General features: G+C 40.7%; 1 protein-coding gene across 1 annotated transcript; it reads right to left on the bottom strand.

Annotated features, from left to right (window-relative positions):
* Positions 1 to 10,345: 10,345 nt before the first annotated feature.
* On the bottom strand, positions 10,346 to 11,093 carry LOC116300462 (P2X purinoceptor 7-like). The gene is made up of 3 exons (XM_031709339.1): positions 10,868 to 11,093; positions 10,661 to 10,793; positions 10,346 to 10,541 (listed from the first exon to the last, which is right to left on the bottom strand). Exons 1-3 carry the CDS (start codon positions 11,091 to 11,093, stop codon positions 10,346 to 10,348), a joined length of 555 nt encoding a protein of 184 aa, XP_031565199.1.
* Between the last annotated feature and the right edge of the window lie 3,269 nt (positions 11,094 to 14,362).

Raw genomic sequence — 14,362 nt, forward strand, 5'->3', positions numbered from 1 at the left:
AGAAGGATTGCCGGCGACGCAAAAGATAAAAGAGACACCATAGAAATGCAAAGGGAGGAGATCGACCGCCTTAAAGAGCGCGTGCAGGAATTGTACGATGAAATGTGCAGTCTGAAGCGCGCGGAGAGGTTTGGTGCCTTGTTGACGATGGCCGGTTGGGCAAAAGAAAGCGTGCAGGACTTTATGCGATATCCCCTGTAGAGCTGCTTTAAAAGATGTCTTAGAATGTTAAGTGTAAGGTTGTTAAATTGTTAAAGATGTGTGCGTGTGCTGTTTAAAAGACACCTTAGAATGTTAAAGATAAGGTTGTTAAATTGTTAAAGATATACACATGAGTCATTTAAAAGACACCTCAGAATGTTAAAGATAAGGTTGTTAAATTGTTAAGGATGTCTGCATGAGTCATTTAAAAGACACCTCAGAATGTTAAAGATAAGGTTGTTAAATCGTTAAGGATGTCTGCATGAGTCATTTAAAAGACACTTCAGAATGTTAAGTATAAGGTCGTTAAATTGTAAATTGTTAAAGATGTGCTGATTTCATTAAGAATGGGATTTACACAAACCTTATTCTGAGACATCTCTTAAGATAGTAGTCTTAACAATATAACAACCTCATACTCAACATTCTAAGACATCTTTTAAATGACTCATGCGCGATATCCTATGTAAATTGTGTAAGTCATTTAAAAGACACCTAAGAATGTTAAGGATAAGGTTGTTATATTGTTAAAGATACTACTTTCCTTAAAGAAAGAAATAACCTTATTCTTAGGTATCTTCTTAAAAAAGTAATAGTCTTTAACAATATGATAACCATATACTCAACATTCTGAAGTGTCTTTTAAAAGTAGCATGCATATATCTTTAACAATATGATAACCTTATCTTTAACATTCTTAGGTGTCTTTTAAATGACTCATACACACATCCTTAACAATATGATAACCTTATCTTTAACATTCTTAGGTGTCTTTTAAAAGTAGCATGCATATATCTTTAACAATATAACAACCTTATACTTAACATTCTAAGACATCTTTTTTTTCTTTTAAACAGCATCCTTAACAATTTAACAACCATACACTTAACATTCTTAGGTGTCTTTTAAATGACTCATACGCATATCTTTAACAATTTAACAACCTCATACTCAACATTCTGAAGTGTCTTTTAAACAGCACACGCATATGCTCCCGTAGACCTATTTTAAAAGACACTTCATAATGTTAACAATAAAGTTAAAAATACGTTATATTGTGCTTAAGGTACACTTAAGTATAAATGAACTGTTCGATGTGTAAAAAGGTGTTCAGCACCAAACAAAGACTACAATACCACGTTCGTCGTGGCGTTTGCACAAAGAAACCAATTAGTAAAGTTTGTAAGGATTGTGGTAAAGAATTCAGCACCGTTCAAAAGATGCGACAACATCAAGACAAACGCATTTGTGGGCTTTGCAAGGGCTGTAATAAGGAATTTCCTAACACCTCCGAGCACCTGAAAAGGGGCGCCTGTGAACAAAGCAGACAGTGTAGTTTCTGTAATAAGATACTAAGCAGTCGTCAACGTTTACAAACGCATCGGAAAACACATGAAGTCAACTATCGATTTCTCTTTGGGAGCTACGACTTGGAAGGCGTGGATTGCTACCAATGTGCGGATATGATGAGTCGCTGCCCGCATAAAGAGGATTACTTAAGGAATCGCATAGATTACCATAAGAAGATAGTCCGTACTTTCCCCTCTTTTGAACGCGCCGAAGGCGTTCCGTGGACTAAAAGGGAGTACTGGAGGCAGGAGTGCGACCGCTGTGGTTGCATCAGAGAAGAGGAACATATCTTCAACTGTCTTAACAAATAAACGTCCTTAACAATATAACAACCTTATACTCAACATTCTGAGACCCTTTTAGAATGGGGTTTGTGCAAAGAGTCTCAAATCCCATTCTTATTTTTATTTATTATTATTAAGAATAATGAATTAAGGATGTTTAATAATAATAAATAAAAATAAGGACCCCCTTTAAAGGTATATGCTAGCCTACGCAGCAGCCTTCTTAGGAGGATTCCTAATCACCCTTTCAATATATGGACTGTATTACGTGCGAACTACCAGCCGACTGCATTACGCCCACTCCTGCACCGCGTAAAAAATACACCTGCCTTCATTGCGGCAAGGTATTCCTTGAAGGATCCTTTGTGGGGCATTGGTGCTCGGCGGATCCTAAAGCGCAGCGGACTTTAGCAGACATTACGAATGCAGAGGACTCTCAGGCTCCCAATTAACCACGTCAAATACCCACCTGCCATCCTTTTTACCATGACTCATAACATGGGTAACATCCTGCCCTTCGATGGCGTACCTTATCCTATCGGGCGCCCAAAGGGTGTATGTTCTTTTTTTATTCTTTAAGACCAAGCGCAGGCGGTCCAAGTCTTCAAAGACCACATAATTCTTTATCTCATAAATCTCCCCCACCTGCAAATCCCTCCAGTATGTTTGTATAAACTTTAACTCGTTAAATTTATCCTTGTCCATATATTCTATGAAATATCTTTAAGTGTGTTGCCAAAGTCTCCGAGGTTTTAAAGCCCTTACAACACCACCTGCAGGGAATTCGTAGGTGTTCAGCATACGCAGTGATCTCTCTGCAAATGACATCGTAGTCGCTGCTTATGAGCACCTTATAGCCGTTTTCTTCATACCTCTGTAAGAGTAGTTGCTGATCCTCAGATAACCTGCCATTGCCTTTTGGGGTCTTTAGCTCTATGCAGAATCCACAGTAATGCGTATGCGCGTTTAAAATCATTAAGTCGGGTTGACCGCGTTGATATCCTTTCTGCCAGCACTTTATGCGTTTGCCGTTCGAATCCTGCAGTTCACCTAGACCAGGGGCTAAAAGTATCTTAGGATAAAACCTGCGGATGTAGTCCACCACCTTTTTATGTAGGTCAAACTCATTTTCTATTTTGAATACCAACTTGTTTGGACCGTCAAACCGCCTTTCTATTTCGTACTTACCTGTCTTCCTTAATGCGGGAAGGACTTCCTCCAAAACCCAATCCTGGAATGTCTCTGCCGTTGGCATCTTAGAGCTAAATATCAACTGATACAACCCGGATTCGGTTACGTACAGGGAATCTGGGTGTAAGTTGGAAGGGAGGCGATTCACCTCCCTTCTAAGTTCACTAAGCCTTTTCTTATACTTTTCGCGAACGTGCACCTTAATTGCATCCTTAGGGTCTGCGTAACCCAGCGCTAGCGCCACTTCCTTTGCTTTGAAGTACAAAGTTTCGCCTTGCACTATGCATTGCAGTTTCGTACCGTTGTTTTCAAATATTTGCAGCATTGTATATCTAATGAATATTTAACCCTAATATGCAACACTTTTAAGTTGATTCATTTCCACACTCAGTTGCGCGTCAGACACGACGAAGATGTACGCGTTTACTTTGAAGTCAGTAGCGGTTCCTTTAGTGCGTTTGATTTCCAATGTGATGCCGTCCTGCGTATTTACCAGCCGCAGACCTTGCCCGTGCATGGTTTCATCATTCGTCGTGCGCATGTCAATCCACAGCGCGTACTTATCCTTAAAGAATTCCTCGGGGCTAATTTGATCGCCAAACTTACGCGCAACTTCCTGGTACATATCCGCGGGTTTTATTCCCTGGGAGTAAACCTTGTTTGGAACACCGTTTATGCTAATACCCACGTTGGTGATGTTAGGATTAAAGAACGCTTCGGAGTCGCGCTTACCGGCTTCGTATGTCTTCGCAAACACCAGCATTATACCAGTGAGACTTCTTCGGGGAATGTTAATGCTTTGGTTAATGACCTCGTCGCCGTTGTTTTGAAAGCTAAACGTCTTATACATCACCACGTGGTCGTAAAGGAATGCCTTTCCGGCGCTATATTCCATACCCGCACTTCGAGCCAGCTCCTCAGAGTAGACTGTCTCGTACTGTAATTCCAAGTTAGTTATCTTGTAGGGATCGACAGTCCCGCTAATTGCGCTGTCCATTCCTCCAATGACGTTCGTAGTGTCCGCCAAGGTTACTTCAAACTGTAACTCGGATAACTGCCTGGGGTAATACACGCCATGGTTCGTAATCACTTCAAAGTCCAAAGGGATAACGTACTTGCTACCATAGGCGGTCTTTACCCTTGTTGCGTCTGCTACTGCGGTCGATCCGCTAGCTTCCATAGGCGCCGGGTCGGTGTCGCTGCGAAGCTGACGTAGGATAACGCTTCCAATTCCCTGCTCTATCTTTTGTGCACGATCAAAGGCTGTTAGCCATAGGTCCTTATAGGTGGTGTACAGGTCGTACCTATTTAAGTCCAAGAGGGATTCCCCTGCGAACTTTACACGCAGCTTGGAAACCAAATTCCTGCCCACGTTATTGACGGTATAGCGCTTGTCCTTGGTCCTTGGTTGTATTGCTAGGTCAAACCTCAAAGCCAAGGTACCGGGAACCAATACTAGGTTATCCGTTAGGCGGGGCACGCCCACGTACAGCGTTTCTCCAGGTTTAGCGCTAGAAGGCGTAAAGGTGACCCAGTGAAAGGTGCGTTCTGCTTTCAGCCCGCCAACCTGCTTAGGTAATGCGTTGGGATTTAACTTTGAGCTTATCATATATAATGGAAGTAGAAGGAACAGATTTTGACCCCCTTACCGAAGAAGGCCAAGTTGATATTAATGACGAAGAATACGAGTCTTTACTTCCTAATGACAACGTAGACGGACGAAGTCTCTTTGAGAAATTAAGTAGTAAGTATGGCAGCAGGGCCCGCGATGCTATGTGTTCCTTGAGAGATAAATTCAAGTCTAAGAACCCCCACACGCCCATTCCAGAATACTTAGAAATGGAATCCCTTGGCGTGCGGTCGGACTTAATAGCGGACATCATCGAGGACCTAAGAGAGCGATTCCCAAGCCTAAACCTGGCTCTCTTAGACATCCAAATAGGAGATAAAGGGCAGGTTCAAGTTAGAGAATCGGGTAGGGGAAAATGGCACAACCTGTATCAAAGGAAGAATTCCAGCCTGCTTAACAACCAACTTCCAAAAGGAGTCACAAATGCGCTGGGAACGCCCAACTTGACCATGCTAAGCACTTTGACTCAAAGGGATACAGAAGTTGCCAGGGAGGCCTTTGTTAGTCGCCTTTCACCGCCGGGTAGCGAAGTTGCCCTCAGATCCGCAATCAGACTGCAAGAGGAGTGCCAGGAAGAACTTAAACGACTTGAAGAAAGCGATGCGGCCGGAGGCTCAATGAGTTACTTGCAGAGAATAAGTGCACTTAAGAAGGAAATACAGGAAAATAACATAACCATCGATGACCTTACGCGACAACTCGACTACGTAACCAAGGAAGAAGGCGGTATCACTAAGCTACTTGACGATTTTAAGGAGGATAACATAGCATTGCAGGAACGTATAAGAGAATTGGAAGACGAATTCATTAAACAAAATGAACTAACTACTAAAAGCCATGCAGACGAAATCGTAGACTTTAGGAATAGACTTTCTAAGGCGTTGGACGAAAAAAGCGACGCAAGGAATAAGTTAAGGGCTGCTTTGAATGAAGCGGCGGGAAAAGACACGGAACTACAGCGCTTGGGACAAGAATTAATGGAGTCCATCGACAGAGAAAGGCAAGTAATGCTGGACAAGGCAGTGGCGGAGGAACAAATGCGGCAACTTCAACAGGCCGTCGAAGACTTGGAGTACGAAATAGACCGACAACGGGAAATAATCGAAGATCAAACTCACCCTGAAGAAGAAAGGGAGGCAGCCCAAAAGGAAGTAGAAACCCTTCAGGAAAAACTGGCGGAATTACAAACGCAAATAGAAGGTAAGGAAAAGGAGCTGGGGCTTACCACCAAGGAAAAGATAAAAAGAGCCCTTTTGAAGTATGGCGTGCCGCTGGCATTTGCGATCGCTATTTCGAGCGTAGTAGGAGTTATCCTTAGCACGCTTAAGGCTACAGGCGCTGGCGTAAATCCTGGCTAGGTTTCTTAGACCTTTTCCTTTCATTAACACGAACGGATCCCAAGTGCCGGGGTAGTTCGTTTGAATTCTAGTAATTAATGAATTATTGCCCTTATCACCACCCATATCGCTAAACTCTAACTCATCACTTGGATATTCCTGATGCCCGTAGTCGGCTGGCTTCTCACCATTGGCACCCCAAACGTAAACTATACCCAGCCCATGCGTTTTTCCCTCCTTATAACGAAAATCTTTTTGTTGTGGTTTGAACTCATTAATTAACCTTTCCAGGGCTGCGGAGTCATAGCGGTTATTCATTGGATCAAATGCCTTATCTCCCGGTAGGGGTACGTTAAGCTCCTTCAACAACCTCCTTACCGTAAAGGCAACGTGAAACCGCATAAATGAAATATGAAACATGTCCGCGGCAACACCGCATCCTTTAGTGGCAGCCCAAATAGCAAAGTTTAACTGCTGTGGCCAATACCGCATGTTGGGTCCTGCTAACCATTCCCTGGCCTCTTTACCTGACGTATGCTTCAACATCATCTCTTTAAAGATATTCCTTACTACTACGTTAAATGATTGCTTACCCACTAAAATCTCTAGATGCGTTACCAATTTTTCAAAGTTGTTTACACCACCTTCAGCATCGTAAAATGGGTAATCTTCCGTGGTTAACAATAAGTTTCTAGGAAAATTGGGTGCTTCATGCTCGGGTTTTGGTGGTTTATGAACGGGGTGTACAATTGTCAATTGCTGCACCTGATCACCTACTTGCTCCAAGTCTGCATTGCTGTACATTCTGGAGCCGTTAAAGTAAATCCCATCGGATCTTCTTTCGAACTTACTAGGGTCTGCATGCGGAAACATCTTCCTAAATGCTCTCCAGTTGGCATAATCCCTGTTGTCGTGATGTGGCTGCTCCTGTATATCATTCCCAAAAGCGTCGTACATTAGTATATATAATGGATGTCATGCCTTCAGCACCTCCACTTTATCCTGAACTTCCTAAGGAACCTAACGAATTAAACGCCGAGAACTTCCGTTTGAATAAGGCAAATCTAATCCTGGCTTACTTAGAGGGGCAGACAAAACACTATGAGGAGGTCAGGAAAAAGTATGCTAGAGCCCGAAGCATATTACATAAAATCGCGATAACTTCCGGCTCCATGTCCGTGGCGTTAACAGGCACTGGCGTTGCTACCTCACTTACCGGGCCTGGAATAGTCGTTGGCGTTCCTTTGGCCGGTGTCGGGGCCGTCTGCAGCATTGTTTCCGCTGTTACGACAGGCATTATAAAGCAATTGTCCGGTAAGATATCCAAGCACGATACACATATAGCCCTAGCAAGAGCAAAGGCCAACACCATCGCCGACTTAGTCTCCCAAGCTTTGCGGGACCGCCGCATAGACGACACGGAGTTCTCTTTGATCCTCGCGGAGGAAAAGAAATACGGGGAGCTAAAGTCGGGCAATAAAAAAACCATCGTGAAAGATCTTTCCGAGGAATCTCGCAAAAAGATCTACCAGGAGGCAAAAGAGGAGCTACAAAGAAAACTCGCTCAGTAGACATTTGCTTTGAAAAAAGCGTAGGTGGATTTCGGCTGCACATTTCATCTTCTCGGAATCCATTCTAACAGCGGGTGCTGGGGGTCTATTTTGTAAAATATTTCGTAAATTACGTCAGGGTAATAAGGAATATCCTTATTCAGCCGACAAAACATCCACTCGGCTCTGCTCATATCAGAAACCTCAGGAATAGACTTACCGGTAATTTCAGACAAAAGATAGGGAATAGCTTCGTAATATTTCCCTAGTTTTAATTTTTTCAATGTCTTCCGCAGACTTTGCGGGGTTGGTTCTTCTAAGTGGTCTATGATTTTCTCCTTTACTTCATCGTCTAAATATACCGGATGCAAACCTTGGATATGACTCATCCAGTCTCGGAAGTATTTTATTCTTTTGTATGGGGTCTTCGTACGACCTCCATTGGCATAATACTGCTCTTTGGTAGCATTTGGTACGGCATTACGAATATTCTTACCACACTCGTAACACTGTGCTGACGTGTCGTCTTCTATTTGCATTTTTTTACCACAACACCAAAAGGGTTCTGGCTTAGGTACGATAACTTTGAATCTTAGACAAATCACACAGAGGTCATTGGCGAACTTCTTACATTCGTGCATCGTATATTTATAAGATATTTTAACCTCCGTTTGCGGTACCCCAAATACAGCAGCAGTAAGGACTTATCGCGCTGCCCCCGGATCGCGCAAGACCCCCTGTAGGGCCTTTAACCTACCTCCGAAACCCCAGGGGGGGCTGGGGTTTTTCGATATGTCATTTTTTCAAATGCCGGCGCTACGCGAGTCCCCCTTACTGCTGCTAGATGAATCATTACTTACTCTAAGTTTTACCTGTTTAAATGGTTGCAACAATACATGGAAATCTCAACCTTGTGACATTTCTCACTGTAAAGGAATTGGTAATATAATGCTGGTTTCTGCAATAGCACTGAGTGGACTGCCATTTGCTAAATTTAAACAGTTTGCCTACTTACTAAATCTAAACAATATATCTGAGAACTCTTTCTATCGTATAAGAAAGGAATATATTTTCCCAGAGATTCATAGAGCATGGAAAGAAGAGCAAGCAGTAGTAATTGAACAGCTGAAACAAAGGCAAGAGCCAGTAATGTTGGCAGGAGATGGACGGGCAGATTCACCTGTCCACAGTGCTAAATATGGTGTATATACAGCAATGGATTCTGAAACAGAAAAGATTGTTGATTTTGAGGTTGTTCAGGTAACAGAGGTACAAAATTCCAATGCCATGGAACTTGAAGGTTTTAAAAGAGTGATTACTCGAATTGAAGAAGAACATTGTGTCAGTGTAAAGGGGGTTTCAACAGATCGTCACCTTCAAATAAAGAAATTCATGAGGGAGAAAAAACCAGAAAAAGTGCATCAGTTGGACCCATGGCATCTTATAAAGAATGTTAGTAAAAAAATAAATAAGGCTGCAAAAAAGAAAAGCCATGCAATACTGAGTGATTGGAATCAATCAATCGTAAATCACTTTTGGTGGTGTATACAAACTTGTGATGGCAAAGCTGACATTCTGGTAGAGAAATGGACATCCATTGTACATCATTCTATTAATAAACATTCATGGCCAGGGTCAAAACACTTTAAAAAGTGTGCACATGGAAGACTATCACAACAAGCCTCTAGGAAAAAGAAGTGGTTAAAGCCAGGCTCCCCACCACATGTGTTTCTTCGCAAACTTGTGACAAATACCAGACTTGTCAATGATCTGAGGCTTTGTACACAATGTGTTTCAACTTCAATGTTAGAGGTGTATCACTCTTTATATTTGAAGTACTTACCAAAGCTACAGCATTTCACTTATCATGCCATGATTGCTGGAACTGAATTGGCAGCTCTTGATCACAACCATAATGCTAATAGGAAACAGGTACATAGTTTCTTTTTTTGCTTTTAGTACTTATAATTAAATATTTACTACTAATAAATGTATTGTCAGACAAAAGTATGAATAAAGAAAACAAAACAAATCAATTGCTGCCACTCTCATACACTATCACTACAATAAATACTCTGTGCATACATACTCTCTCCTCACAATTTTTACAAACATCTTTTTGTGGAGGGAGGAGATTAAACTATGTAATCTGCAAAAAACACTCGTGGCACAGGAGAGAACACATCAAACAAACTCCACTCACATGCTGGGCAGCTGGTGAGGCTCCAACCCTGAGTGTGAACTCCATATTGGCAAAAGAACAACATTAAGTGGTTTCCATTAACCCATGAAATAAATAGTACTAATAATTAGAGTGTAATACATTCAGATATACATGCAAAATTAATTTGAAGTAGTGCTAAATATTCTGAAGTGTATTAAATTTCATGGATTTCATTAGGATTGTAGACCTCATAAAAACACATATTTTTAGTATTGATTAACAGTTAAGGATTTTTCTAAATGCATGTGTAGGCTACAGGTCAGGGAGAAGAAGAAGAAGTCATTTTCCGGTACAGAATTGGATGGAGTAAGGTTTTCAAGAAATACACAGCCAAACCAGTACTTCAAAACAAAGATTACAGCTATCTTAAAGATATAACTGCAAAGGTATTAGTCCGAGTGGACAAAGGTGAATGTGGCCTTGAAAACACTGTTGTACCTCCACAAACCTTGGCACCAGCTGAAAAGCCTTCAAGAGAGGAAGTCATCGAGAAGAGGAAGCTATTTGCAAGATTCAAATAATTTAATTACTTCAATAAATTTTTCATAATTTGTGTTCAAAGTATTGCAAAAGGTTGATCAAAATTCCCATGCAAGATTCACTTCAGCCACTTCACTTCCATCTTCTTTAAAACCAGTATATTCCTCATTTGGGTTGGGGAAGGTAGATCTTATCTTGGATACCACACATGCTGGGATTACCCTTCTGATCTTCTTGCCAAGATAACCATGCACCCACCATGTAAATTGGCGATAACTAGCATAACGCAGAGAGCTGAAAAACATTTCAGCGAAATGAATATGTATTGAATGCAATTCAAAATAATAAAAAAAAACCTCACTTATTTGGAATATATGTATGGAACGTAATAGAAAATACCGAAAAAAACTCACTTATTTGGAATATTTGTTCGAGTTGGAAGAGATGAGCCTTCTCTGTCATGAAGAGAAACTAATGCAGTCCAAAGCACATCTCGATTTAGACACACACATTGGAAGCCTTCACTAGTTGTGATACATGTCGAGTCTAAAAACATTATTTTCAACATTAGAAAATTATGAAGTCCTGCGTGAAATAAATTGTTTCATTTACTTAATTACCTTGTGTATTGTCGTATTTTCGTGATTCAAGCTCATTACAACATAAACACATATCAGCTGTTTCCATCACGACACATTGTTGACAAGTACACCACTTATCGATACCTTGACGCCTTTCCTCGTTCGCCAATTCTTCTTGCTCACTTTCCTCGCTCATGCTTTCATCTTGTGTGTTATCCTCTTCTCCAGAAGCAATTTCCGGTTCAAATTGATAGGGAACAGCCATACTTCTATATTGAAATTTTGCTGAATCAACTCCGGCTAACCAACATGTTCCACTATCTGACGTCATCACACCACAGGCATCCCAAGCCATCAAATCCGCGATATTCCACAGGGAGCCCAGCTTAAGTTATTTCGCAACTTTGACGGACGATATCACCCCAAAAAACGCATTTCATGGAATCTTTATTTCGATTTTCAAAATCAACAAGATTTGATGTACATTTTAAGCTATGATGTGTCTGGCACCTCAGAGTCCCTTTAACTACCAATTTGCAAAGCAAATCAATACCAGATGCAATTTTTATACAGAATTAGTCTAATTAGAATAAAATTGAAATTCAATTGCCTTGTCACAAATACCAAAATGATTCCGTTTTCTTGAAACAAAATTCTTCCATTGTTTTGGAAAAATATTCAAGTTTAAGCAAGGATCCGTCCAAGAACTAGGAATACATCAATACAGCCGCGGCATAGGAAACCCTTAAAATGTTTATCAGTTAATCCCTTAATTCAATTACAGCTGGATATTTCATAGGCTACCTTAGCTAAAAGCGTGAAAGTCAAACTTCTAAGACTTTTTTTCATCGGAAAAACCATTCAACGCTTTTTAAATTTAAAAATTTCAATCAAAACGGATTGCTGGATACTTCATTAATAAAATACAAGAATTATAAAGAAATTCAAATTAGCATCGCGCAATACAAATAATAGATGTCAAAGTGATGGCAAACAGAACATGGACACATGGACACATGGACACTACCAAGAAAAGTTTATAAGCTCGGTCATCCATACTTATTACAAAATCGTGAGTCTAAAAGATGGCTAATTCAGAACTACAGATCTAAAGTAAAATATACCAATATCGATTTACGGATTACAAGTATAAGAAATAGTGAAAAAAAGAAACATGTTGTAAGATAAACTTGATGTAAGATCCGTGTATCTATTCACGGTCAGCGGTATACCACTGCATGCATATCATTATAAGTTTTCATTCTGGGCATCGTTCAGATTGGGTTGGAGAATTTACCACGAGGTATGTAGAGAATTAGCGTTTAATTTCGTTATGTTTGTAGCGAATGTATTGTAAAGTGATTGTAAATGTTTCAGAACCGTAGATGAGCTGTTATTGAAGTGTATATGAATCGCAGATGAATGTAGAGAAGTATTATTGTAAACGATCAGGAGTATTACAAGTAAACAACCACGTGAGTTCATCACGAGTGTCCGTGTTTCTCGCGCAAAGCAGTACGATGCCACACTTGATTCCTATTGACAACTCGGACAGAAAAATCGGAACAAGGTATGATTCATCTCCAGACGATTGTAGATGCAACTAGGTTCGACATCGGCGGCGTTTGTTACAATCAGGCTAATGCAAGCCGTTCTAGTTTTACTTTCTTTCTCAGGAAGTTCTCAGGCAAAAATTAAACAAGCACCTGTTCCGCAGTCACCAAGAAAAAAGAGTGAAACCACGACTTGTGCAGTGTAAAAGTGAACTCAGACCAACAAGAAATAACACGAAAATAAATCTGTGTGATGACGATCCCAAAACCACTGTTAGGGCAGTGTGTTTCACAGAGGACATGTTGAAACTAGACAACACCTACCACTTTCAAGACTACAAAGTCAAGATAGCTTTCAATGTACCAAACTCAGTAGAAATACGAATCAATCAAAACACTGTTTTCACTGAAGCTAAAGAACAGTTCTTAACAGAGCATCATACATTTACAATCTCACAGTTTGTAAGAGAACAAGCAGATGGTATGAGGACGATTAACCTGAAGGCCAAAGTCACAGCAATCGAGGATCCATTCCAAGCAGGTACATACCCAGACCACAAATTCAAAAGAGAAATTCGTCTAGCAGATTCAGAGATCTTCACAAAGCAGGCTATCCCACTTACCGGGCTGGCTTGCCTCCATATACACAGCCCCTAATTAACCAAATTATAAAGTACATAATGGTTGCTAAATCTAATGTGAGCTTGTAAGCTCCAATGTTAGGTACAAGCAGCTGGACACACCGTAATAAACTTCCTCTAAATGAAAAGAAGACTAAGACATTAATATTAACTGGTAAACGACTTGCAAAGAAACTACCCAATAGCTATAAACTATCTCTGAAAACAAGTAGTGGCGTAATGTTGGAGCAAGTGTCGTCTGCTAAACTTCTTGGACTTCACATTGACCATGATTTATCCTTTAACACTTACATCGATAGGCTGTGCAAGAACATCAAACTCTGTTTACCGTTAAACCAAAGACTTTCATTTTATAACGCTTTGATTAAGCCTATCTTTAATTATGCCACTGAAGCTTGGCAATTGTTAATTTCAAACGAATCACTTCTGAGAATTTTAAGGTTACTAAAAGGGCAGCTAGGGCTATTTTAGATGCCGAGCCGAGGAGCTCATCAGTTGAGCTTTTTAATCGTTTATATTGGATCCCTTTCTACAATTGCAGGTTCGGGATGCCTTCACTACAGCATTACGAATGGTATTGCGGAAAGTCTACGCAAGAAAAGTAGCAAAACATCTGCGCTACTACTGAATGATGTTCTCTTGATGCCGGAAGAATATATGTCCAGCCACATAAAAAGCTAAAACAGCTCCTCCGTCACACCAGGAAAACACTGGACATCGATTTACATAGATCTAGCCGTGAATAAATGCGTTTATTTCTGGATCAAGCCTTTAAGAAATTTTCAAGCCAATTGTAGCAGCCGTTTATCAAGAAGTGGACACCCCAACTATGTGGATACCTCGATATCATTCGTATAGAACTACGAGAGGTAGCGCAAGGAAAGATCTAGATGAATGATATAAAATTTTACACGTAAAGAAAGGCCATGCAAAGTCAGTAGATCAGTGGAGAGAGGAGATAGAGAAGTGGGAGAACACTGCTGAAGAGTGGAGAAAAAGTTATAATAGTTTAGAACAGTCTAAGAGAGATCTGTACTGTCGTCTAGTCGAAGAGTAAACAACTGTAAATTGTAAATAGAAATATAACTGTTAAAATCATATTCAACATCGTAGTTAATATTTACAGTGTCACCTGCCACAAGCTACGGAGCACCACCCAAACCCAGAAGATGGCAGATCTCCCCAAAGACAGACTGGAACCTGCACCACCGTTCACGTACGCCGCCGTTGGCTACTTCGGTCCATTCATCGTCCAAGAAGGACGTCGTTAGCTTAAACGATACGGCGCGCTCTTTAAGTGTATGGCGTCACGCGCGATTCACATCGAAGTAAGTAACAAC

Source organism: Actinia tenebrosa, unplaced genomic scaffold (assembly GCF_029948245.1).
Source record: "Actinia tenebrosa isolate PJP-AT-01 unplaced genomic scaffold, QUT_ActTen_1.0 PGA_scaffold2__45_contigs__length_23673736, whole genome shotgun sequence".
Taxonomy (NCBI): domain Eukaryota; kingdom Metazoa; phylum Cnidaria; class Anthozoa; order Actiniaria; family Actiniidae; genus Actinia; species Actinia tenebrosa.

Coding starts and splice junctions, on each gene's coding strand:
- LOC116300462 (XM_031709339.1), bottom strand. CDS start 11,093: ATGGCTGTTCCCTATCAATTTGAACCGGAAATTGCTTCTGGAGAAGAG. Junction 10,794..10,867: donor AAAATACGACAATACACAAG/GTAATTAAGTAA, acceptor TAATGTTTTTAG/ACTCGACATGTATCACAACT. Junction 10,542..10,660: donor CGAACAAATATTCCAAATAA/GTGAGTTTTTTT, acceptor AATGTTTTTCAG/CTCTCTGCGTTATGCTAGTT.